At 50.6% G+C, this 24,885-nt stretch overlaps 1 protein-coding gene across 4 annotated transcripts in view; it reads left to right on the top strand.

Annotated features, from left to right (window-relative positions):
* Positions 1–24,885, top strand: part of GTF2IRD1 (GTF2I repeat domain containing 1) — a 71,542-nt gene that overhangs the window by 3,337 nt on the left and 43,320 nt on the right. For all 4 annotated transcript variants that reach the window (XM_054287165.1, XM_054287163.1, XM_054287164.1 and 1 more), the window contains exons 2-4: positions 17,405–17,533; positions 19,557–19,698; positions 22,775–22,921. In XM_054287165.1, the coding sequence (XP_054143140.1) occupies positions 17,411–17,533; positions 19,557–19,698; positions 22,775–22,921 (412 nt within the window). In that variant the 5' untranslated portion in view covers positions 17,405–17,410. The remainder of the gene's footprint in view (positions 1–17,404; positions 17,534–19,556; positions 19,699–22,774; positions 22,922–24,885) is intronic.

Raw genomic sequence — 24,885 nt, 5'->3', positions numbered from 1 at the left:
TGGAGATAGCTATCCATGAGCTAAATATGTGTTTATTGGCTCATTCATTGGGAAGAGCCCAGCTGGAAGCCATGGGAAAGGAGTCTGGTGTCCATCTGGGTTGTGGCCAAAGCAGTGGGGCTGGGGGTAGAGAGAGCCCCAGCTGGAGGGTTGGAGAGGAGGTGGCAGCTCTTTGCAGACTGGAGTGAAGCCTCCCAGGGCTCTGCTCTGCCCTGTGGCAGCCTTGTCCCTTCACAGGGCATGTTCAGTTTGCATTTCTTGAAATGTTGTCTTTAAAAAGCAGTCAAGAGCTGCAGAAAGCTGCAATGGCCCCAGGTGGGCTTTAGGAATTGTGGTGATGGGGATTTCTGGCTCGCTGTTTTGATGCTTCATTTCTTGGTGCTGCTCCCTTGGTTAAACTTGCTTCAGTCCCAAGAGTGGTGGAGCACTGGGCTGGGATGTTTCTGCAGAGACCCCCAAATCAGCTGGGGCACGTGGGACCATCTCATGTCCCATCCTGGTCCAGGAGCTGCTGCCAAACACCACCTTAGGAGCTCACCCAGAGCACAGCGAGGCTCTCCTTGCTGTGGGAGCAAAGGAAAGCATCCCTTGAGTGAGATGCTGTGGAGAAAAGCACTGGGCACATGGACCCCTCCTCAGGAGCTGACTGTGCTGAGCAGTATTTACATTTGTCCATGCAAACAGCTTCTGTGGGGGTTTTCTGGCTTTTACATTGTCTTGTCTCTGCTCTGTGCTGGTCTGGCTGGTTTAAGAAGGTGATTAATTAATCTGGGTGGAATGAGTGGGGGACCAGTGAGGAGCATCACCACGTGGATGTCATTGTCCTTTGCCAGCGTGTCCCTCCTCAAAGCCAATCTCCACCTCTCATATGAAGGTTGAGGTGTCCATCTTCATTTTCTTTACATCTCTGACATTAAACAGAGCAAGTGCCAGTGGGTAGGTTGGTGAGAACCCAGGATAGGTCCTGGAAATGTGCCATGTAGAGCCCACCTGCATGCCTGGAGAGGGAAGAGACAAGCCCAGATGCCTCCTGGCCATGGGTGACATCCCCTGTGGGGTGTGCTGGGGTCTGGCAGTGCCCCTGGGCCATCCAGGTGCCTGCAAAGGCTTGTGGTGGGCCCCACAGACCTGCTGTTGATCTGTTCCCACAGCCCCACAGTTAAAGCCTGGCAGCCCAGAGGTGCTTTGAGGTGTGGATCCCACTGGAGATGGCTGGGAAGAAAACTGCTGGGCAGGATGTTTTTAACCATTTTTAATTTTTGGATAATTTCTTGAACTTTTTGGTGATGTGTGTGGATGCTGGTTGCTGCCAGGGTTGTTGTCCTGCTTGGCTTGGTTTCTTCTGGAGGAGAAACCTCCCCCTGCAATGGATGTACAGAGATTGCACAGATTTATCTGCTTCTGAGGGAAGAATATAGAGCCTGGGCCTTGATGGGCAGCAGCACTTTTCAGTCCCAGTTCAGATCTCTGGATGAAGCAGGATAGGTACATGGGATCCCTGCCGTGGGTTGTGCCATGGTGTGGCTCTACAGGAGCCCTTGGCTTCCTTCTCCCTGGCTAAAAACCTTCAAAACTTTTCAACAGGTAACTGTTGTTTGGGAGAACATAGGGGCAGTTGTTCTGGCTTAGGGAAAACTTAGAGTGTGAGTCTTCCAGAGCAAGATGACACTGGAAACAAAACACCCCAGTGGGCGAGAAAGATCTCCATGGTTTTATCTGGTTGCTGTGCTGGAAGTTGCTTCACCCACCTTTACTGGGCTGAGTGCCTCTCTGTGCCCAGGTTTTGGCAGAGATCACATTGTGTCTTTGGCTCCAGCTGTGTCTGTGTGGATGCCTCCTGCCTGGGAAGCCACCTACAGCTCAGTACCTGTGAGAGGTGACCTTGCCTTGGGGCACTGCCTGCTCATTTGCTGCTGGGCTCCAGCCTGGCAGCACCAGAGGACTGGCCCTGGGCAGTGCAGACATCTCAGGCCATCTCCCCCAGCTGGAGGTGGCTCCCTGGAGCTGGGCAGAGCTCCCACGCTGACAGGATGCACAGATGAAAGGGACAAACCCAGCCCTGCTGCTAATGAGCAGCAATCCTCATGCCAGCCATTAACCATGTCCTCCTCACAAGGGCTCAGTGCCAGGCACGTTGGTGGCACCGGTGCCAGTGCTGCCCTCCCTGCTGCCCACTGTCACTGAGTGCTGCAGGAGGCTGGAAGGTTTTGGGTGAGGCTTGGGACAAGCTGCTGTCCCGCTGCAGGGCTGAGATCCCAGAGGGATGCTGGTGGCAAGGGAGGGATTTCCCTGGATGGATGCTGCTGCTTGGACAGTCACAAAAGATACCATAAAGCTGCATTTGTGGTAGGGTGGATACTGAGTCCAGTGGGATGGGGATTTTGGCATTGGTAGGATGGGGCTGTGCCCACTGTGGCTGTGCCTTGGGATCTGTTTGAGGCTTCCACCAAAACTACACTGCTTCCCACTGGGCTGGATTTCTCCTTGTTTCACTGCAGGGTAGGAGACAGGGATGGAAAAACCTGTAGGAAAGGCAGGATTATGTCTCCCTAATTAGTAGGGACCTGATTATCATTTCTTCCCAGAGCTCTGGTAATGATTAAATATGTGGGAATTATCTTTTATTATTTGTATTGCATTATTATTTAGGAGGCTGGGACCCTGTTTGCTGTGCAGACAGGGAATGACAGTCCTTGCCAGGAGGAGGAACGCTGTCTCTGGCGTCCTGCTCTGGGTGGATTGGGGGTTGAGCTCTGTGTGCCCCTGGCATTACCCAAATTACTACAGCAACTCCCCACCCCAGCACTTAAAAGAATTTAAAGCATTGAATTGTATGTCTTTTTTGCTTGCATGTGAGTCACATCTGTTTTAGTATAGGGAAAAAAAATAGTGTATTACTGTGACCTCTAAAATCACGATTTATATAAAGATCTAAAATTACATATATATATTTTTTTTGCACCAGCATTGTCAAAACTCAGGCGTTGGCCACTGCTTTGAGATGCTCTGGCTTTATTGTTGGAGGGCTACAATAAAGCAATCTTGTTAGGTAAACATAATGATGTTATGAGCCACCATCTGCTGAGGAGCTGCTGCAGGGAGCAGTGGGAGCTGCCTGCTGTACTGCTGCTCCCCTGCCACTTCCTGCTGCCTGGTGTCAGATGTGTCCTAGGAGAAACACGAGTTTCTATGGATGGAGAAGGGACTTTTTCTTATGGCTTTCCTCCCTCTTAATCAGCTGGCACATGAGCTGCTGAGCCCTTCCAGCTGGTGAGGACCAATTCCCACTGGAGTGCAGCGAGGCTCTTGGGGTGATGGTGGGGACATTGGCCAGCTTTCCAAAAACTGGGCCACCACACTGCTGAGCTGTGGAGACCCAGGTGTGTTGGAATGCTCTGAGGACACCACAAGGTGCCACCAGGTCCGTGGGTCCCACAGAATCATCCTTGCTCCCACCTGAGCAGTGGGACACCATCCTGGTGACAGCAGGGACCCCCAGTCCCCCCTGGGTGCAAACTTGCAATCACTGGCATGAAGGATTGCACTTGGTCTGCAAAATATGTGAGGAACTTTGCTTGTTTAAAATGCCTTTGGGGTTTGGGTCTTGAATAAACATCCTGGTTGGGGTTTGGGTTGGAGGTTTTCATCCTGGGAAAGGCAGGCTGGGGGGAAGGGAGCTGCTCCACTGCCCCCAGCCTGCATGCACCTTCTGACAAGGTTAAAAATGGGCTTCATTAGGAGAGCATCACTGGAAATAAATTGCTCTGCACCCTTTAGGGGAACTGCTGGGCTGTAATTTCATCTTGTCTTCCCGGGGAAAAATGCCCGGAAACCCTTTAAGTGAAATTACAGCATTTCACCCTGAGCTAGAGTTTGGTATTTTTGCCCCCCAAAATGTGTTTACCTCCATGCCCCCAGCTGAAGTTCATCCAGGATCTTGAATCATGGAACCATAGAATGGCTTGGGTTGGAAGGAGCATTAAAATCACCCTGTTCCAATCCCCTGCCATGGCAGGGACACCTTCCACTGTCCCAGGCTGCTCCAAGTCCTGTCCAGCCTGGCCTTGGACACTGCCAGGGGATCCTGGGGCATCCACAGCTGCTCTGGGCACCCTGTGCCATCAAAGGTGGGGGGTTAGCTGGGGTTCATGTGCCGGCTCTGCCCCACAGCTCCTTAGGAGGTGCCAGGCTGGGCATCAGGGCATTATTGCCCTTATAAAACAGCACAGCCCGAGCAGAGTGCCCCAGTGCTGGTACTGCAGATCCACAGGCAGAGGTGAGTGGGTGGTGACCTTTAACAGGACATTAAACATTTATTAGACCTGTCAGAATTAGTGTCAGGCTGTTTTGGGGTTATTTGTTTGTTTGTTTAAAATGAGAGGGGAGAAGAAAGACATTTAAGAGAGACAAGCATGTCTGGTGTCATGAGCTGATCAGGCTGGTGCATCCAGTCCCACATGAGCTCTCAAAGTGAAAACTGGCTCTGGGATGGACCCAGCACCCACCTGTGCCCTTCCCAAGGCTCCTTGCTGGTCCTGCTGCATCCTTTCATCTGGTTAGGTGGGCTAATTTTCCCCCCACCTGTTTAAAGGTTTATTCCTTTGGAGGGTGGGAGAGTGAGATCAGCCCCACTTCTCACTGGCACTGTCTTCCCACAGTTCCCCCCAGCTTTCCCTATGCCACCCATCTGAGGGTTGTGTGCTCTCTTGAAAACTTCTTTGTTTCCCCACATTTTCTGTTGTAATTTATATACAATGCCACTGCTTGTTGGAAACCAGGGTCTTTATCTCTGTGGGAATTTCACCTGCAGAGATCCAGCCCTATTCCTGCCTGAACAAGGCTCTCCATGGTAAAAGGCAGCTCCAGTACCACTGCTGTAATGCAGATGTTTCCTCTGTTTTCACATCTGTCAAGGGTGATGCTTGGCTCCCCTCTGCACCTCAATGCTCTCTGAGCATCACCTGCTCAGTTTGGGCCTTGAACCCCAATAAATTTTCTCCCCATCTTCATTTATTTCTCTCTCCCCAAGCAGCATAGGGTCCTTGAATGTATTTTTTTCTCCTTTTGGTTAATTTTTTTCTCTTTTTTCCTGCAAGCAAGATGAATATTTCAACACCTGCTGATTTTGAGTGTGCCATGGAGCTGATGTGGTGATGCCAATGGGCAGAGCAGAGAGAGTGTGAGTCCCACAGGGCCAGGGGTGCCTGTGGTCAGGGCTGGCACTCCTGCAAAGGGCTATTTTTAACTCCTGGGCTGGTGCTGGGATTGCTGTCAATGCATCTGAGCACGTAGGCGTCCTTTATTATTTTGAACATGATCATTCAAAATAATGTGGAATTGTCTCTACTCTGGGGAGCTGCTGCTCTGGATGCTGCAGAATCCAAGGAGGCTTTTTGCGTCTTGTGGGGGTCTCATCCATATGCAGACTGGATCGACTTTGCTGTGGCATTGTCCCCATGGGGGTCTCATCTATGTCCAGACTGGATGGACTTTGCTGTGGCATTGTCCTCATGGGCCATGGAAGCTGGTGGCAGCTTGAGCTGGCACTTTGGAGGTGCAAGACCAGGAGAGGAGAAGGGAAAATTCTGCAGGTGAGGAGAGCAGCAGGAAAGTGATCTCTTCTAGGGCTGGCTGATGGCTTCCTTGTCTGCTTGTGCTGCCTCATGTCCCCATTCTCCACACTCCCCAAAACCAAAACTGCAGCCACTGGTGCATACAACATTGCTTGTCTGTGAGCCAGGACACATTGCTGGGGTCTCTCTCTTCTTCCTCCTCCCCAGCACACTGTTTGTGCCTGGGTCTGGTTCAGGGAGAGCCAAGCTGAGTCTGTACCCCCAGTGTGTGCTCCCTGCCTGAAGCCATCGTGATACCTGAGGAAACTCTTCCTGCAAACACCATTCCTCTCAACCCTTCTGTGTGTGGGTGTGCCAGAGAGCTTTCTGTCCTCCCTCTTTACTAACCCACCTTTCTAGTGATGCTGTGATAGGCATTTAGACCAGGAACTGCCTTCCCAGTGATGATTTTGCTGCAGTTTGGGGTGCTTTGTGTCCTCAGTAGCAAGGCAGTGGATATAGGGGCTGGGGGAGATGTTCATGGGGATGGAGCAGTGTCCGTCCTTGGAGGTGCTGGAGAGATGCAAGATGACACTCAGCTCCTGGGCAAAGCCTCTTCAGGGTGGCTGGGCTGGTTTCTCCTCCCAGTCCCGAATCACTGGCCCTGGGTAGAGGTTAGGGTGCTTCCTCCCATCTTGAGAAAAAACAGCATTTTGCTTTGGATTAGTTTTTGAGGCTCTCTCTGGGTCAACAGGTTATCAGAGGATGAGGCAGAGTGGCTGAAATAAATGCTATTTGTTGGGGCAGAGTGGCTGAAATAAATCCTTTTTATATATTTACCTGCCCATTATGGAGTAGTTCTGTGTTTACCTGCTCTGGCTGCATGTGCAGTGAAGAGCTGAGCACAGAATTCACCCCCTTGCTGCACCTCTTGCTTTTTCCTTCCCACCCATTTGAGAGGAGCTGATTGAGGAATGAATTCACAATCCCAAGGGTGCAAACGCTGTGATTGCTGTGGGGTGGGGATGGATGAGGGTGAGTGTGCTGCTTCCTGTACTTGTGCCAAGTTTTGGTGTTGGGGTGATTTGATATTTGGAAATTCTCAATTTTTATTGGTTCCTACAAGTTTTGTGGCATGTGAGGCTGTGTGGGTCCTGATGGGGTTTGGTGTGTGCTCAGCAATGTTCTGAACTGGGGTGATGGAGAGGCTGAGCTGGTTTCTGGTGGTTCATCCCCTGATTGCTCACCCCATGGATGATCACATTGAAGGGTTCCCATTTTTCAGCTCAGCAAGCCCTTGTACAAAAACTAAGCTGTGAATCCCAAAAATAAGGTGTGAACCCCAAAACTAAGCTGTGAACCCCAAAAATAAGCCATGAACCCCAAAAATCAGCCACATGCTCTCTGCCTTCCCTGTCCCAAGGTGCTTTTCCTTTACCTAGCCCCCAAAATCTCTTTTTTGGGGGCCCAGACCCACCCTCCCTGCTCCATCTCCTGGAAGCATCACCATGCAGGAGCTCAGTCAGCATCCAGCTACCTCTCACACACACTCTCATGGTTTCATGGTGCAGATATATTTATTTTCTGTTATTTATGAGGTGCCTGAGCCAAGCTCTTCGTTTGCCTGCAGGCAAGGAGCCAGGGTGCTTTAAGGCAGCTTTGGCACCCCAGTCCTGCCCTGGGCACCCCAGGAGTGGTGGGCACTGGACCTTGGGTGCTTATTTCCCTGCCCCTGCATCCAAAGTAGGCTCTGAATTTGGGACATGCTTCTCTTGTCGGGTGCCAGAGCTGCCGATTAAGGGAAACGTGCCACAAGGCAGGTTTGCTTTGCAGGATTAAAAGCAAATAAATATTTATGCATTATGCAAAGCAGCTCTGATAAGATATGTGTGTCATTGGGAATTTGAAGCAGTTTCAACTTGGCCCTGAGATGAAGGGGTGTGTGTGTCGATGTGGTATGGGGGCTTAAGAGGATGTTTCTTCTCTTGCTGCAGAAAAATAAAAATAGAGAGAGGAAAACAAGGGGTTTCTTGCTTCTTGGGCTGCTCTGGTCTTGGGTTTCACCATCTCCTGCATCCTTGTGTCTTTAGCTGCAAAAATGGAGAAGAGCCAGGGAGAGAGAGCAGTGCAGGCAGCATTTTGGATGCAAATATAATGCTGGCCCCGCTCCTAATATTCACTGTGTTTACACGTAAATGCAAACAACTGTTGACTTAGTTTCAATAGATAATGTATTTCATAACACAATGGAAATGAGAATTAAGCTGGAATTTAGCAGGAGGGAACATGTGTTTCTGCAAGACCTTGGGCTCTGCTGGCCCCATGGTGTTGGGGGACACCTCTGCCAATGATTTCCCTGGCTAATCCTTTCCAAAGCAGTGTGAGAGGACAGGGGCAGGGCTGGGGGCTGCAGGTTCAGGGAGCTGAGCTGACCCGCTGGCAAACAGGGTTATAGGGACCAGGGCTGGTCTGGGCCAGTTTGTCCCTGGGAAAGAAGGGCTCTGGGATGGGTTGAGGTGTCAGGAAGGGAAATGCTGTCCCAGGCTCGAGCCTGAGTGATGACAAGTCCTGGAAGGAGGAGGCATCAACAGCCAGGTCACCTTGTCCTGACGTGACTCCCAGCAGGAACACGTGGGAGAGGACCTGGCTTGTTTTGGGGCCAGATCCTGGAGCCATCCCCACAGGGCTCCCTGGGGCCAGCCTGGGCTCAGGGCTGTCATCAGAGCCACTCCCGCTGCATCTGCCCTGGGCTGGCACACTCCCCAGCCCAGTCCCTCTGGGAGCACCAGAGAGACCCTGGCACACAGCAAACCCCTCCAGGGCTGTCCTGCCCAGGTGAAGGCACCAATGTTGGTTCCTCAGAGCCCCCAGGGGCAGAGGTGTTGCTGGGACAGCAACTCTCTGGATGTGGGTCTGTCCCATCCATCTATCCCTGGCTGGCTGCCATCAGCACAGCAGGGCTTATGGCACTCAGGGCTCAGTGTTAAAAAAAGCCAAGCCTTTGTGAATGTGGGGGCAATCTTGTGGGGTACACCCGAGATGTATTGGACACTGGGGAATCTCCCCACAGGAGCTGTGGGGATGGTCACACTGGTGGGGACACCTTGCTCCACCAGCTGCAGAGCAGGATCTGGTGTTGCTGCCCCAGCTGGGATGCTGCCTGTGCCATCCCCAGTGGCTTCCCTGTCTTGCCTTGCCATGGAGGGTGATGTCCCTGCCCGGGGTTGGTGGGAGCCATGGCACCCACAGCAGTTTGACTGCAGCAGTGGCACGGAGCCCTGGCAGGGTTTGCATGGCGAAGGGCAGGGTTTGGGGCTGGAGTCATGGCCAGAGGCTGCCTGGGCAGGAAATGGGGATCCTGGCTGGCTGCAGCTCCCAGGCAGCGCTGTCAGTGCCTGCCTCACCCGACGGGTCACACCAGGGCGGGGGCAGGCCTGGCTTCACCCAGGGTGCTGCTCCGCCGGCGTGAGTCACTGCCCTGTGCAGGGTGCCCGGCTCTGGGCAGGCACCGGGCTGTGGGTGGCAATAGCTCTCTGCTCCCAGCTCTGGGGTTGGGGTGACCCAGGACCTGCTCTCACCTTTGTGACTCATCCCATAAAATAAAATAAAATAAAATAAAATAAAATAAAATAAAATAAAATAAGGGAGAAAGGAGCGGGGAGCAGACAGGAATGGGAAACTCAGGGAATGGGATGCTCCCATCTCGGAGACTCCTTTCATCCTCCTTTAAAAAGCCTAATTTTATTTTTTTTTTTAATGAGTTTATTTATGTAGCCAGCCTGTATTAGCAAACAGCCCATCCTGTAACGCACGGAATACTCAGTGCTGAGACACCAGTAACCAGAGAGAAATACTAGAGATAAAATTAAACATAATGAGATTATGTGGCATCTCTCTGTCAGGGACCACCTTATGCAGAGCAAACTAATTGCCTGTGCAGAGCAGAAAGTGGGTGATGAGCACTGTCTGGGAGCTGGGGAGGGGCTGGTGCCATCAACTGCAGCTTTGCAAAAGAAAAAGGTGTTGGGGTTGAGTGCTGGGGAGCAACATGAGGAGCCCAGCAGCTTTTGGGGGACTGGGATGGAGCATCCTCTGGCCAGCCCTTGTGGACTCATTGTCCCCAGCAATGAGTTGGTGCTGCTTGAGCAGCCTTGCAGTTTGAGTAGCCTTTTGCTAGATAATAATTAATAAAAATAATGATAATGATAATCTAGAGCAGTGTCTGGTTAGATGGACAAGGTGGACGTGCCAGTTGAGGCAAGAGCCAGCATATGGCATTGAGAACTGTTCAGAGAAAGCAAACCCCCTGCCAAGGTGTGGGGCCAGGCTGCAACACCAGGGGCATCATATATATGGGATTTTTCCTTAATTTAGTGGGGAGAAAAAATATTTTTAAAAAGCCAAAAAACATGTGTCTGTGTAATACAAAATTCAAGTTAGGCTCTTAGTGATTTCATGGAAAACAACAGGCTTTTTATATTGGCTCTTGGGGTAGGAAGAGAGCAGGCTAGAATAAAGATTTACAGTCTTTGGGAGATTAAAGGCCCTTGGTACATTGTTCAAATACCACGAGATTAGTTTCCAAGGAGACGGATACCAGTTGCCATAGGCACCGGGGGCCAGGAATTAGGATTGCGATTTTTTATCCTGATCACGCAACCAGGAGCTGAATGCTGTTAAAACTGGGCTTTAAATAACCCCAGTGTTAGTGTGTGCACTGCTGAACCAGAGGCAGGGAGCAGAGTCTGCTTGCCTTCCCCCTGCTCCAGCACCCACTCAGGCATGCAAGGTGGGGCCCAAGTGCTGATGGAGGGGTGCAAGGGGGTACAGAGCTGGGAAGGCTGGTGCAATCCCAAAACCTGCCTTGCAGGTTGTCCCATGGCTTCTGAGTTCATTTCACCTCATTTTTTTTTCACTGAGCATGGTTTGCCATCATCTTCTTGCAATGACCAGCAGTGATGGTGGTGCAGGAGCTGGGGATCCTCCTAGATCCATGGAATCATGTGGTTTGAAAGGGACCTTAAAGGTCACCTCATTCCACCCCACCCCCGGCATGGGCAGGGACACCTTCCACAGCCCAGGGGATGTACCAAGGGCTGGAATTATCAGCCTGCTAATTTTGGCTTCCCCATGCCACTTGCTTCTGGGAAGTGCAACCTGAGCCCTGGCCTTGGAGGTGCCGGAGCTGCATCTCTCCTTCTAGGAACCACCAAGCAGAGGGGTTTGTGTGGGAAGGGGTGCTGAGCCCCCTGGTGCAGGCAGAGTTTGGGGCTGGGCGTCCCCTGGGCAGGGAGGCCCAGCTCTGGGAGCTGTGCAGGCACCCAGGTCCCTGAGGCTGGGTGGTTCTGCTCACCCCCCAGCCACCCTGGAGCTCATCTTGGCCTTGCTGACCCCAGCCATTCACACTGGGCTGCCGGGGCAGGATTCAGCTTTCCATGCGTGGTGTTTTCAGCATCCCTCCCTGCTATGCTGGGAATGCTCCAATTAACACTTTTTTCTGCCTTGTTTTTCTTTAAAATTTCTTTAATAAATGAAGAAACAGTTGCTGGAAGCAAGAGCTTCTGTGCCTGCCTGCTGTGAGATTGCAGCACGGAAACTTGTGTGGAGCTGAAAGCAGTGCTGCTGGAGCTCCACAGGCACAGTGATCCCCCTGCAGCTGCCGTGCCATGGAAGTGTTTATCCTGGGGGAGATGAGATACAGCTTCTGAAGGGCACTTGATCCTCTTCTATCTCTCTTTGCACTAGATAGAAGCCTGCTATAATTTTATTATGTTATATTAAGATATGCACTTCGGCTAGGCTTAAGGAAATCCAGGTGGCTGCAGAGTGCTATGCCCTGGTTGGAGATGGAAAGTGAAATTCCTGTGGTAGACACTTTTCCCTGTGGGAGCCCCCAGTTTGCTCTTTGCTTCTTTTGTAAGGGGGACTAAACCACAGCAGGTGCCAGATTATCCAGGAAAGCAGAGCTGAGGCAGCAGTGCTGGTGAACGTTGCAGTGCCCGTGTGTGTGTGAGGAGCTTTTCCAGCAGGTGCCTTGGGATTTGTGGGTAAAACAAAACAGGGGAGGAGGTGTTTGGTCATGAGAGCTTGCTCTGCCCTGTACTACCCACTTGGAAGGAAACATTGAGGGGAGATACAGGGTTTGGGAGAGTCAATGGGCAGTGAGGTGAGAGCTACAGGCACAGAGGGGATGCAGCACAAAGCAGTGTTTGCATCCTCACTGTGCTGGCATCACTGTGGCCCAGACTGCACCAGAGGGTGCTTGCCCCCCAGCTCTGCTGCTTTTAGTCTTTGGATAAAGGTATCACCTTGAAAAGCTGATAGCAGCTTGACACTTTCAGTCCTGGAAGAGCTGGGACAGGAGCACTCTGTGCTGGGCTCAGCCCTGGCTGGATGGGCCCAGAGAGTGGTGGGGATGGTGCTACATCCAGCTGGGGCCAGGCACCAGTGGTGTCCCCCAGGGCTATGTGCTGGGACCAGCTCTGATCAATGTTTTTATTGACGACATGGATGAGGGAATTGAGTCTTTCACTAGTAAATCTGCAGGTGACACCAAGCTGGGAGCGTATGTCAATCTGTTGGAGAATAGGAGGGCTCTGCAAAGGAATCTGAACAGGCTGGATGGATGGGCAGAGTCCAACAACATGAAGTTTAACAAATCCAAGTGCCAGTCCTGCATTTTGGCCACAATAACCCCTGCAATGCTCAAGGCTGGGGATGGTGTGGCTGGACAGTGCCCAGGCAGAAAGGGACCTGGGGGTGCTGCTCAACAGTGACTGAACGTGAGCCAGCAGAGTGCCCTGGTGGCCAAGAAGGCCAATGGCTCCTGGCCTGGATCAGGAATGGTGTGGCCAGCAGGAGCAGGGAGCTCATTCTGCCCCTGCACTGGGCACTGCTGAGGGCACACCTGGAGTGCTGTATCCAGCTCGGGCCCCTCAGCTTGGGAAGGACATGAAGGGGCTGGAGCACATCCAGAGGAGGCTGGAGAGGGGCTGGGAACACAAACCCTGTGAGGAACCCCTGAGGGAGCTGGGGGTGCTCAGCCTGGACAAAAGGAGACTCAGGGCTGCCCTCATCACTCTACAACACCCTGAAAGGTGCCTGAGCCCAGGTGGGGTTGGGCTCTTTCTCCAGGCAGCACTGACAGAACCAGAGGACACAGTTTTGTGCTGTACCAGGGAAAGTTTAGGTTGGATATCTAGAAAAAATTCTTCACAGGAAGAGTGATTGGGTGCTGGAATTATCTGCCTGGGGAGGTGGTAGAGTCACTGTCCCTGGCTGTGTCTAAAAAAAGACTGGACGTGGCACTGAGTGCCACGGTTTAGTTGATGAGGAGGTGTTAAGTCATAGGTTGGACTTGATGATCTTAAAGGTCTTTTCCAACCTAATTCATCCTGTGATTCTGTGAAAACCAGCAAAATAAAAGGGAATTTTTGGATGTGTGGAGAGATGTGGCAGCAGTTGGACCAGGTTTGGGGCTGGGGGTGCATGGACACCCACATTTGGGGGATCGGATGTGTCCTCAGCAGATGCTGCAGCACGGCACCTGGGCTCCCTCAAAATCCAGAGCTCCTTTATTGTCCCAGGAGGGCTGTTCTGCAGGGGCACCCACACACAGGGCATGGCTTAGGGCTTTTCAGGGTGTTCAGACAGCTGAGAGTATTTCTGGGCATTTTGTGAGTGCCCTGGAGCACAGTTGTATCTGCTGTTCCACTGCCATTGGTGCTCATGGAGCACTCACCAGCCACCTCTTAGGGACACAGCAAACCATCCTGGCATGGGCATGATCTGCTTGAGATGGAGATGATGATGATGATGTGGCCACAGAGGCTGAAGGCTGGCACTGAGTTAGCTGTAAGGGATTTTAGGGTTTAGCTGGCAGGACAGGTGGGTTAAATCAAATTGCCCATGTGGAGCAGGTATCCCCACTGCTGCAGCAGAAAACCCAAGGACGGCTGTTTGGCAAACATGGGACCCTGTCACAGTGCTCCTTGGTCACATCTGCTCCTCTGATAGCAGTTCTTGCTTAAGCAATGAGAAAAAAACACAAATGGAAATTCAAGCCTGGTCCCTACCTCAGCTTTTGCCCTTGCTGGGGTTTCCAGGGCTTTTTGCTCAAATGGCTCCAGCTCACCAGGCACCTAAGATAATATAATTATAATGTATATATATATTTTTATTTTGCTGGAACTGGGTTTCATTTGGGCCTCCCACCATCTCATCAGAACCACTGAGGCAACAGCTAGAATTTTCCTGGAAAAATGAATAAGTGGATAATTTCCTGCCACTATTGTGTGGAACTGTGGGCAGGACCAGTGCAATGGTCAGTTTTCTTCTTTCCTCTTTTTTTTTTCCCCTCCAGCTGCTCCATGGAAACATTAGAGGGGCTGGTGAGGGGCTGTGGCTGCTGTGGGTGCAGGGCTGGGGGGCCCTGGCCCATTCCTCAGCAGTTCATGAGCCTGCCTGGTTTTCCCTTTGCTGCAGCACAGGTGATTCATGAGTGAAACTGCCCCGGGGCCAAGTTTCTAATCTTTCCCAGGATTATCAAGGGAGATGTTGTAAGAGCCAAGCAGGAGATGACATCCTGTGCCAGCTGTTGCACAGCACCCTGTTCCCCTGAGATTACTTTATGGATGAGAAATAATTAAAAAATAATAAAATTTGATAACTTTTTTTTACAAAAAAACCTAAAAAATGTTAAAACAATGTGCAAATATTTGCTTTGGCCCCGTGACAGTGGTGTGATGGTCCTTGAGCAATGGTCCCCATTGCTCCTGGGGTTGAGATTCAGTTTGCAGAGGTGTGATGGGGCTGTCCCAGGAGCAGAACCCCTGGGGAAGGTGACACCAACCCTTTGGTGGTGTCCCAGAGTGGGGTTTCAGTAGGACAGGCTGCTCTGCACCCACCCTGCTCCCTGCTGCCGGCCTGAAGTGCTGTAAGAATGGTTTACCCTAGTTTTCCTAAAGAGGACTTTCCCTTTAATTAGACAAACAACTTCAAGCCCAGTGTCTTAATTTGATTTAAAAAAGCCTAGCACTTGCTGGTGAAGTTTTCTTTCCTCCCTTTTATTCCACCCTTCCTTAAATCCGCTGTCATGCTCTTTGTGACCACAAATGATTAAAAGCTTTACTGGAATATTGTCCCCCCCATCCCTTAAAATCCCATTGTGTCACTTGAGTCATCTTTTTGTTATGTTTTGGGGTTTTTTTTTCTTGTTGAGTGATTCTTGCTGTACTTATTAAACAATCAGCCAGGAGAAAGGGATTCTTTTTGTCCCAGTCTCCTGCAGGACAGGAAGGGGGTGCAGGTACCCTGCCCCATTTCCCATTGGTGTTATCCCTGTATTTCCTATTGGTTCCCTCTCTGCAGCCAGACCCAGCTTGTGGCTTTGCTTTTTGCAGCCAAGAGAGGAGCATCTCTTCCCTGGAAGTGCTGATTCCTGTGGGAGGCCATGGCTGAGCAGGTTGGTGCAGCTCTCTGAGTGGATGCAACCAGCCCCACCAAGGCAGGGATTGCTGCTCCAAAATGCTACTAGAAGGCAGCAGAAGGTCCATGTGACAACAGCCATATTTAGTAATAAATAGGGCACTCAGAAACTTGTACAGGCATCCAAAACTTTGCTGGTTTTAAAAGTAAAATTTGCTGTTTTCTAAGCTAGTTCTTAGGGGAGTGAGGAAGGGAATGATGCTCCCTGGAGCAGGGCAGTGGCTGTGCCCAGCTCAGCTTGGTGCCCAGCATTGGCACCACCAGCACCTCCCTGTTTCCTGCCAGCTGCAACAAGGCATCTCTTATTAGCACAGCATCCATTAAAATAGGGAATTCCAAGTTCCCTGCTCCTGCAGAGCTGTTTGGGAGCTTGCAGATGAAATGGGCTCCTGTCTGTCTGTCTGTCTGTCTGTCCATCCTTGCATGCACAAGCTGCAGGGCTGGAGCAGGGCAGATTCTGCCTGGTGTTGCTGTGATGGTGAAGCTGGAGGTGCCTGACACAGACCTGTCCCCAGCAGGGGACACCTGGGGTCTGTGCCCAGCTGCAGGACCATATGTTCAGTTTCCTGCTTTATTTCCTGATGCCTATTCAGGCCAGGTTCCTTCCCCCCAAGATTATCATGGAGGAGATGCCCATCAGCTTTGTTAGAAAGTGTCAGATGGGTGGAAAAGGATTTTCCTGGTGGCTGAGGTTCCAGCTCTGCCATCTACAGGTGCCAGTGGAGCCCCTACACTGCTTGGCTGCTTTCAGGAGCTGGTAACATGGGGAAAAACCTGGAGGGCTCATCCAGAGCAATTCCTGAAATTCAGTCATTATTGGTTAATGGGATTTCTCTCCCCTCTTCATTAGCTTGTTGCAGACCCTTATAGAAGTTTGTCCAGAGCAGTTGTGTGTGTCCCATCCAGGAAGTGCTCAAGGAAATTGGATGGGGCTTGGAGCAAACTGGGAAGGTGTCCCTGCCATGGCAGGGGGTAGGAATGGGATGGCCTTTAAGGCTCTTTCCAACCCAAACCATTCTGTGATTCTTCATAACATGTGTGTGCTCAGGCACCTGCAGAAATACTAGTGTGGGGGAGCTTGTTATTTTGGGCCAAACCCCACCATTTCCCCAATTTCATGGGGCAGCACAGCTCTGCTTTGCATTCAAATTCCTTCTGCTTGGTCACAGGTGCAAGCTAGGGCAGGAAGGTGAATTTGGGGGTTTGCTGTTGCCTTTAAGCCATGTTTTCAGTGAGGCTGGGCAGCTGTGGTTATCGACTGAGTGGTAAATTGAGTTATGTGCAGGCAGCTTCATCTATATTCCCCACCTTCTGCCCATCCAGCCTTGTTAGGGATTCTCTAGCCTCCTTCATCCATTTGTGAGCACATGATTTATGATCTGGTTCAAGTGGTTTATGAGCTAACTTGCTGCCCTTTATTGGCAGGATTAAGGCTGGGTGCTGCAACAGTGCCCTGCAGATGGAGGGCTGGTAGCTGGGAGGGGTGTGTTGGGTGCTGGGGGTGGTTGGGTGCTGCATGGGTGTTTTGGGGGTGACACCTTGCCTCAGTGTTGCTGCAGCACTGGCATTACCATGAGTTGAGATGAGACATGAACAGTGAGGTGCAGGAGCCTGGTGCTGCTGCTGCATTGTGGCTGGGTCACAGCATTTTATCCCATTTGGCTGTGGGGGATGGAGATTCTGGGCTGAGCCTTTTTTCAGGTATGTGGTCTCTGCACTGCATCTTGTCCTGTTCCCCCTGACACCAAGAGCTGCAGAGTGGGGTGGTTTCATTAGGGAATCCCTTGCCATGAGCTGCATCTCAGAGCACTGTGTAACTTTGACCTGCTTCAGGGACACTTTGGGTGGCAGGCTCTCCTCTTGCCCAGGATTTAGAGCAGGAGGCACAAGGACAGTCAGCACGGTGTCTTCATGGGGACAGAGCCATCACCCCCTGCTCGCAGCTGCCATCAGAGTGCTCTGTGCCCACTTCAGCACCACATCCTCTGCCTTGCATGGCCACAGGCTGCAATCTGGGGTGTCCCACCATGCAGCTGGTCCAGTGGCCGCTGTGGTGGTGGCATCTCCTCGAGGGTGAGCTCCAAATGCTCCAGAGATGATCTGGCCACTGCTGGTGCACACAGCGTTGGGGTTTGATTACAGCTCAGCAGCTCCTGCAGTTATCTGCCTTTAGCAGAGGACTCATGGGGATTGTGGGGCTCAGGCTGCTGTGGCCTCTCTGCATGCCTCAGTTTCCCCTGTGTTCCTGTGCCAGCATTGCTCCTGTACCACACAATGGAAGTGAGGTTTCTCTGGTGGTGCTCAGCTACACTCTCTGTTAGTAACAGTGATACACAGCTCTTTTATTTTTTTTTTTCTATTTTCAGGTGAATATGGCCTTGGCAGGGAAGCCTTTAGATGTGACACTCCCCACCTCCAGAGCTGACCAGTGGAATATGGTTTTTCCCCAGAGAGACGAAATCATCACCAGCTTAGTGTCTGCCTTAGACTCCATGGTAAGAGGCTGGTGGCACCCCTGTCCCCATCCCCCTCCCTCCTTTGGCCTCCATTTAGCAAGGCGGTCTGGGTGCAGGGCTGGCACACGATGCCTGGTGAGCTCATTCCGCTCTCCTCTGCTGCTGGAAAGCCCAGGGAACTGCTGAGAAATAAAAACCCTTTCCTGCCCTGACAGCCATAAGGATCATAAAGTCAGCACAAGTTAATCTCAGATGTGTATTGTTTTCCCATTAATATTTATGTTGATATCAACTGGCTGAAGGGTGGTTGGCTTTTTTTTTTCTTGCTGTTTTACCAATGTTACCGTGAGCATTTACAGCAGAACAATGGCTTTTTATCTCTGAGAACAAAGAAAATAACTTTCATATCTTTTGACGTAGAATTCCCAGTGGAAGCCTCGCCTAAGTCAGCCGTGCTTACATAAACAAGATAACTGTCTGGATTAAGTCTCGTGGACCAGAGCTAATCTTATTTTTAACTGTGAATGTGATCAATAAGGGAAAGAGGATGTGTAGTAACAAATGTCTAATGCAATGAGATGTGCTAAATAGCTCTCTCTTTTTAAAGTCCAGTCATATGTAATGCATTTATCTGGGATATGTTTTCCTCTCTGTGCAGGTAGAGGTTTTTTCATTAATACCAATTTCCTTCTCTTTGACATCACCACCCCACTAAGGAGCAGGTTTCCTGGAGCCTACACACCCCAAGCAGCTTTGATGATTTATATACTTGCCATCCTGTACAACAAATTATGTTACCATAGTTTGGCTTCTTAACGAATATTCATTATTATGCAGTCCTTGTTAGGAGCTTACACAGGGGCCAGGGAGCCAAGCTGCTCCTGAAATTCAGCCTTTATCCCAGCCCTTCAGAGTGGCAGGCTCTGTGCTCACTGAGCTGCCTGGTAAATAAACCACAGGGCCACATGCATGTCAGCAAGCAGGCTTAGGTTTTGGATTTGTTCTGCACCCAAATCTCACACACCTTAGTTTTTGTGTTTATTTTTTGAGTGTTGGACGTTTTGAGCAAAATACTTGTCTTTGGGACTGGGTTTTGAAAGGAGGCTTCTTAAAAATATTGGTTTTGTGGGATTTGATTCAATGCCTCCTTGAAGAAGGTGAGCAGGAGGTAAAATGACCCAGCAGAGAAGCTGGTTTAAGCCCACACAAGTGAAGCTCATTGTAGGTGTGTGCAGGGAGCTGGAGGTAGCTTAGGGGGGTTGGTCCATGTAACTCCCCTGCTCTCCTGCTCCCTCCCTGGCTGCCAGCATCCTCCAGCTCCTCTGTGGGGTTGTTGATGTGTCTAACCAGGGCTGATGCTGGGAAAATCCCCCCTTTTTTACCCATTTAAATGATGACCTGGGGATAGCATCTACCTAGCACCAGTGCTGTAGCTATAGGAATATGACTCAGGCTGCTAGCACTGAGTAACTATTATAATATAAAAAATACTAATAAAAATTCATATACGTGTGAATTATGTAGAGCAGGAAGGGCATGTTACATAAAATGGATTAATGGAAGAAGTTTTTTCCATCTCTTTGTTGTTTTGCATAACTGTACAAGAAGAATCGTTCCACTAATCTGGACTTTGACCATATTAGTGTTCTGCAGCTGAAATAAGATTCCCGTGTTCCTTATTCCATTAGAGCTGGTGGAAAAATGCAAATTGTTATCGGTTGTGGTGTGGGTTTTTTGTTAGATTTTTTTTTTTTACAGGAATGTTTTCCTTTAAAGAAATGCAATAAAATGTTTATTTTTAGGCTAGGAAGAAGTGAAATAAAACAATGGGTAAATAGCTCTTGTTTTCCAGCTGGGTATTTTTGTAGAGCTGTAAAATCACCGAAATTTTTTAGGCGACGCCGTAAACCCATGAAATTCTGAGATAAACCAGAGCGCTGCTTTTGATGGGAGAATCTTTTTGATGGGAAGGATAAAACCCACTTGGAGTTGGCAGGGGTGGGAAGGAGGGGTGGGAAGGAGCTGCCCCAGCTGTGCTGTGCTGACCTGGTGCCTCCAACAGTGCTCGGCGCTGTCCAAGCTGAACGCGGAGGTCGCCTGCATCGCCGTGCACGAGGAGAGCGCCTTCGTGCTGGGCACTGAGAAGGGAAGGGTCTTCCTCAGCGCCCGCAAGGAGCTCCAGGCTGACTTCCAGAAGTTTTGCAGTGAGTATCTGCACCTGCTCCATCTTCCATGGCAAGGTTGGCGCTCCAGCTGTGCCAGCTGTGACCCCTACTGAGCACAGAGTGGGCACTGCAGTGCTGTGTGTCAGTCCGTGGGGATGAGGGCTGTTTGAAGTGATGGAGGAACTGGGAGGGAGCTGCAGCCAGAGCCCCTTCCCTTCCCTTCCCTTCCCTTCCCTTCCCTTCCCGGACCCGAACCTTCCCTTCCCTTCCCTTCCCTTCCCTTCCCTTCCCTTCCCTTCCCTTCCCTTCCCTTCCCGGACCCGAACCTTCCCTTCCCTTCCCTTCCCTTCCCTTCCCTTCCCTTCCCTTCCCTTCCCTTCCCGAACCTTCCCTTCCCGAACCTTCCCTTCCCTTCCCTTCCCTTCCCTTCCCTTCCCTTCCCTTCCCTTCCCTTCCCTTCCCTTCCCTTCCCTTCCCTTCCCTTCCCTTCCCTTCCCTTCCCTTCCCTTCCCTTCCCTTCCCTTCCCTTCCCTTCCCTTCCCTTCCCTTCCCTTTGTTTTCTCTCCTGAAGCAACCCTGAGGTGGCTCAGGGCTGGATGGCTGCTCTGCTGCCCTGCTGCTGTTAGCCTCCAGCAGTGGTTTTTGAGGACTTGGCAGAAATAGTTGGTCCTGAAGATCCTCCCAGGAGCAGAAGGGTTTTCTTGGTCCAAGGCTTTTTTTCCTGGTTTTGGAAAAACAGGAATGGATTGGTTGTTGTTGTGGAGCTGCTTGTGTTTTTGAGGGATGAACAGTGGTGACAGGGTATCTTGAACAGGAGCTGTGTTCCCCCAGTCTCAGATCAGATTCACCAAGGATCTGAGGGATACCTGTGTGTTGCAGGCCTTCTGTCCCAGCTGTGTATCTCTGCCAGTTTCCAAAAAACAGTCTGGGAGCTGAAGGGAGGGTGGGAGCCATTCTGTGAATGTGGACCTCTTTTCTAGGACAGCATTGTCCCCAGCATGCTAACTTCTGCTTTCCTCACTCAGTATAGAAGCTGGAATGGGATTTGGTTTTGGTGGTGCGGAGGACACCAGACCCAGATCTGTTCTGCAGTGGGATGTCAGTGGAGAGAAATACATGGTGTTGACAGAAACCACATGGGTGCTTAATCCATTGGAGAGATTGTTCAGGAAGGGCTTGCTCTGGTGACACCTGAAGCTGCCCAGGTCACTGTGTTGTTCAGTGCATGGCTCTACAGGAGCAGCTCTCTGCCATGGCTCTGCCCAGCCCCTCATCCTGCTGCCCTGGGCAGCTGCTGGCCAGCTCCACCATTCCATCCTCTCACATCCTGGTTAGTTATCCTCCCCTGTGTTCTGCAGGACAGGAGGCATTTGGGAGATGTTTCTTCATTCATGGGCAGCTCTGCATTCTCTTCCCACCACCCTCAAGATGTGGATGGCAGTGGGGTGACCAAAGGGAGGGAAATCCCTTGTGTTTCCTCAGGCTGAGAGAGGTTCTTCAGTCTGGAGAAGAGAATCCTGAGAGCTCCTTCCAGTACCTAAAGGGGACTTATAAAAAAGAGGGAGAGTGACTTTTTGCCCAGGCAGATAATGAATAGAACAAGAGAGAATAATAATTTTAAACTAAAATGGGAGAGATTTAGGTTAGGTGTTAGTAAGGAATTCTTCTTTTGGGTGTTAGGAGCTATTTGGATTGGTTGCCCAGAGAAGCTGCAGCTGCTCCATCTCTGGAAGTGTTGAAGGCCAAGCTGAACAGGGCTTGGAGCAATCTGGTTTAGTGGAAGGTGTCTGCCCATGGCAGGGGAGTGGAATCAGATGGGATTTAAGGTCTCTTTTGACCCAAACTTGTTCTCTGATTCCATGATACATCCTGGTTGATGCCCTACTGCTGTGCAGGGGCAAAGCACCTGGCACTAGATCCTGATTCCCCTCTCTTTGGTTTCATTTATACTTTTGTCAAAAAGAAATAGTCATGTCTGGTTGAAAACAGAAATGTTGAGGATGGGGTTTGAGTAAAGGGGATGATGCTGCAGACAGGGTGAAATGTGATAACTCTGTCTTGAATTATACAGGCCCAGACTCAACTCCACTCCATAAAGCCCCTACAACTGGCACACAGTGGAAAATATCCCTGGAAGTGCCTCTGATTTCTTGCTGCCCTCTTAGAAAGATGGGAATTAATCTAAAGCAGACATCACTTGGAGATGTAAGAAGCCTCTTATCTCTCTGGGACACAGAGCACCCCCCTTTATCTGAGCCTCTGGTCCTGCCTCTTATGATGCAGGGGGGAACTGACAGTGATCAGAATTAATGCCAGTGCAGGAGGGACAGGCAGCACTTGGATGATGCAGATGCATTTCACAACCTTGGTAAAACACCCAAAAAAAGTTTTCCAGGGCCTGTTTTGCCATGCTGTGGGAGGCATATGGAACTTTCCAGGGGTGGCATGGCTGTTTACTTTGCTGTGTCCAGTTCTGTGTGTGTCCCATGTTGCTCTTGACCATTCCCTGTGATGTCCCAGCCATGGACTTTTTCCACAGGAGGATCTGTGAGCTCCTTGAGCACCCAGGCAGTATCCAGGCCCGACTGCCAGTAGGAGTCTGTCGAGGATGATGAAGGAATTAGTCCTTTGTCACTGAAAATCCCTTGCAAATTACTGTGGATAGAACAGCAATAATACATTTGTAGTGTTTAATTTTCTGTGCATTTAGAGATGCAAAGAAGTCAATGCTGAAGATATGCTTTATTTGAGGTTTAATAGGGGAAATTAGCAGGAAATAGCTGGTATTACTGAGCTATGTGATGCTGAAGGGTAAAAAAGCCTCCAAGAAAGGCGTATTTTCTTTTCCTGAGAGATTGAAGGCTAAGCAGATTGAAACCAGAGACTAGAAATGGACTGCCCAATTAGTCATAACTGTTTCAGCCTGGCTGAGTGGGAAAAGCCAGGGAAAAGGGGGCAGGCACCGGATGAGTGCTGGCACCACTGCCTATTGCCATACCTTTCCCTGCGTGTTGGGGCTGCTGGGATCATCCAAGCTAGGGGCTGAGGTGGGTGTGAGGGCTGGGACACTGGCATTGTCACCACAGTGACTCCTGTTTTCTCCTCTCCCCCTCAGGAATCCAGCAGAGGAAGGAGCAGGACGCAGAGGTGCAGAAGAAGGCAAAGGAGTGCGGGCAAAGGGTGCTCAGGGTGTCCCCGGACCAGGGATCAGATGTGTACCTCCTCAGGAAGATGGTAGAGGAAGTGTTTGATGTGCTTTATAGTAAGAACCTTCATGCTTCCCTTTGGGGATATGGAATGTCCCTGGGGCTCACTGAGCTGCCCAGCACTGCCACCAGCTGTGGCTTTCATGCCAGGCCAGCTCCTCGGTGTGGGAGCAGGTGCCTGGTGAAATGGTGAAATGTGCTCCTGTACAGGGTTAGCACTGCATTGAGATGGGGTTTGGCCACTGCTTCTTCATTTTCCAGTGCCCCAAACTAAGCCCAAAAAAATCCCTGTGCTGAATGAAGCATCCTTTGTCCCCCCTGACTACGGGAAGCCTCAGATATGATTTCCAAGCACACCTTTATCCCTGCTACTGCATCCACAGCAGCTTTCATAGCCCTGTGTTGGAGATATTTAGATTCACTCTCTTTTCCCTGGCAAGTCTATTTAAAAAGAAAACAGATGATTTTCTAGCATGTGGCCCTGCAGCCCCAACTTCCAGAGATGAGGTGGTGCTGCTCCAGCACATGCATCATCCCCAGCAATAAAGCTTCTGCAATTAAATATAGATGACCATATGGCTGCTGGTATGGAACCCAGTGGGTTGCAGAGCTCCTTCCAGGCCCAGTCTGCAGTGGCTTGAGCAGCAGCAGCACCTTCTCACTGACAAGGATCCACTGGAACCCCTATGGAACAGCTGGCAGTAGTGGCCATGCTGCTGGCTCATCCCCTGGCAACTGTGCTAGTCAGGGTAGGAAGAGCAAAACTGGCTTGGAAAACAGAGCCCCAGTTATTCCCCCATGCTGCTGAGAGGTTGTGTTAGTTCTGTGTGATGCTTTAGGGAGTTCAGGCCCTGTGGCTGGACCATCTGCAGGACTGGGTGTTTGTTTCTGGCTCCCTATCACCATCTGAGATTCATACAGAGCCCTGCTGGGGCTGTGCAGGGCTCCCTGAGTGCCCCTGGTTGTGGATGTGATCTGGGAATGGGCATTCCCACACAACAGGAGCTGCCACCAACAAAGCTGGGCTCACATGCAGGAGTTGCTGCTGCTGGCTGTTACTAGCATCTTCCACAAGCTTCACAGACAGGAAAAGGGAGCTGGCATCTCTTCTCCCCTGAGACAGACAGTCACTGAAATTTTTCTGAAGCCACTTAAAGGACTTAGAGGCAATATTTCTATTAATGGGAGCAATCAGATCCTCTTGCTGCCTTCCAAAGCCTGGGCCCAAGGATGAGGGAGGGGATGGTGCAGGAGAACCAAGGGAACAGAAAGGAGAGGGTGTTTTTTTCTGGTGAATTCCCTCTCCAAGCTGCAGGTTTCATTGTCCTGCTGCAGGTACAGTGCCAAACTTTGCTGTCCTCTTGGGAATATGTGAATTATTAAAATCTGACACACAATAAATACATAATTGCATTAGGAAAGCTTGATCAGGGTGCATCCGCATGGGCTTTATGAGCCAGGCAGCCCATCCATTGGATGCTTAGTAAGGCTTTTTGCACTTTCAAGGTGTATGGAGGTGTGTGGGGACACATTGGCCATGTCCTCTGCCCAGCATCCCTGGGACAGCAGTTTTGGCTTTGGCACTGGGTGTAATTCTGCCTTTGCTGCTGCTTCAGTAGTGTCGGCTGTTTCCATCCTTGAGCCTCTCTGTGGTGAAACCTGACAAAGCTGCTGCTGCCCTCCCTTCATTCCCACTGGGAAAGGCCTCTCCTGGTTGAGTGGGGAGAAATACACAGGAGACAGCAGATGCCCCAGGGTGATTCTGTTTGTAACACTGAGAGGACTGTGAGAGTTTGACAATTACAATTCTTAGGTTTTTTTTTTTATCCTTTCATCAATAAGGATTGGAAACAAAAAACCTTTTAAAATGCTCAGTTAAAAAGATTCCCTCCAGAGCTTGGTAATCTCTGCACCAACAGGATGACTGATTACCAGTGGCTTCTATTAAACAGGCATTAATGATGATTATTGTCTCTTTGGCCAAACCATGAGTCTCTGTGCAGCAGTGCAAGGCTTCTGA

This window comes from Melozone crissalis, unplaced genomic scaffold (assembly GCF_028551555.1).
Source record: "Melozone crissalis strain CALT ecotype California unplaced genomic scaffold, PUWL_Pcris_2 ptg000057l_1, whole genome shotgun sequence".
NCBI classification, from domain to species: Eukaryota; Metazoa; Chordata; class Aves; order Passeriformes; family Passerellidae; genus Melozone; species Melozone crissalis.
The sequence above is the reverse complement of the archived record's forward strand: the minus strand, read 5'-3'. Positions and strand labels throughout refer to the sequence as shown.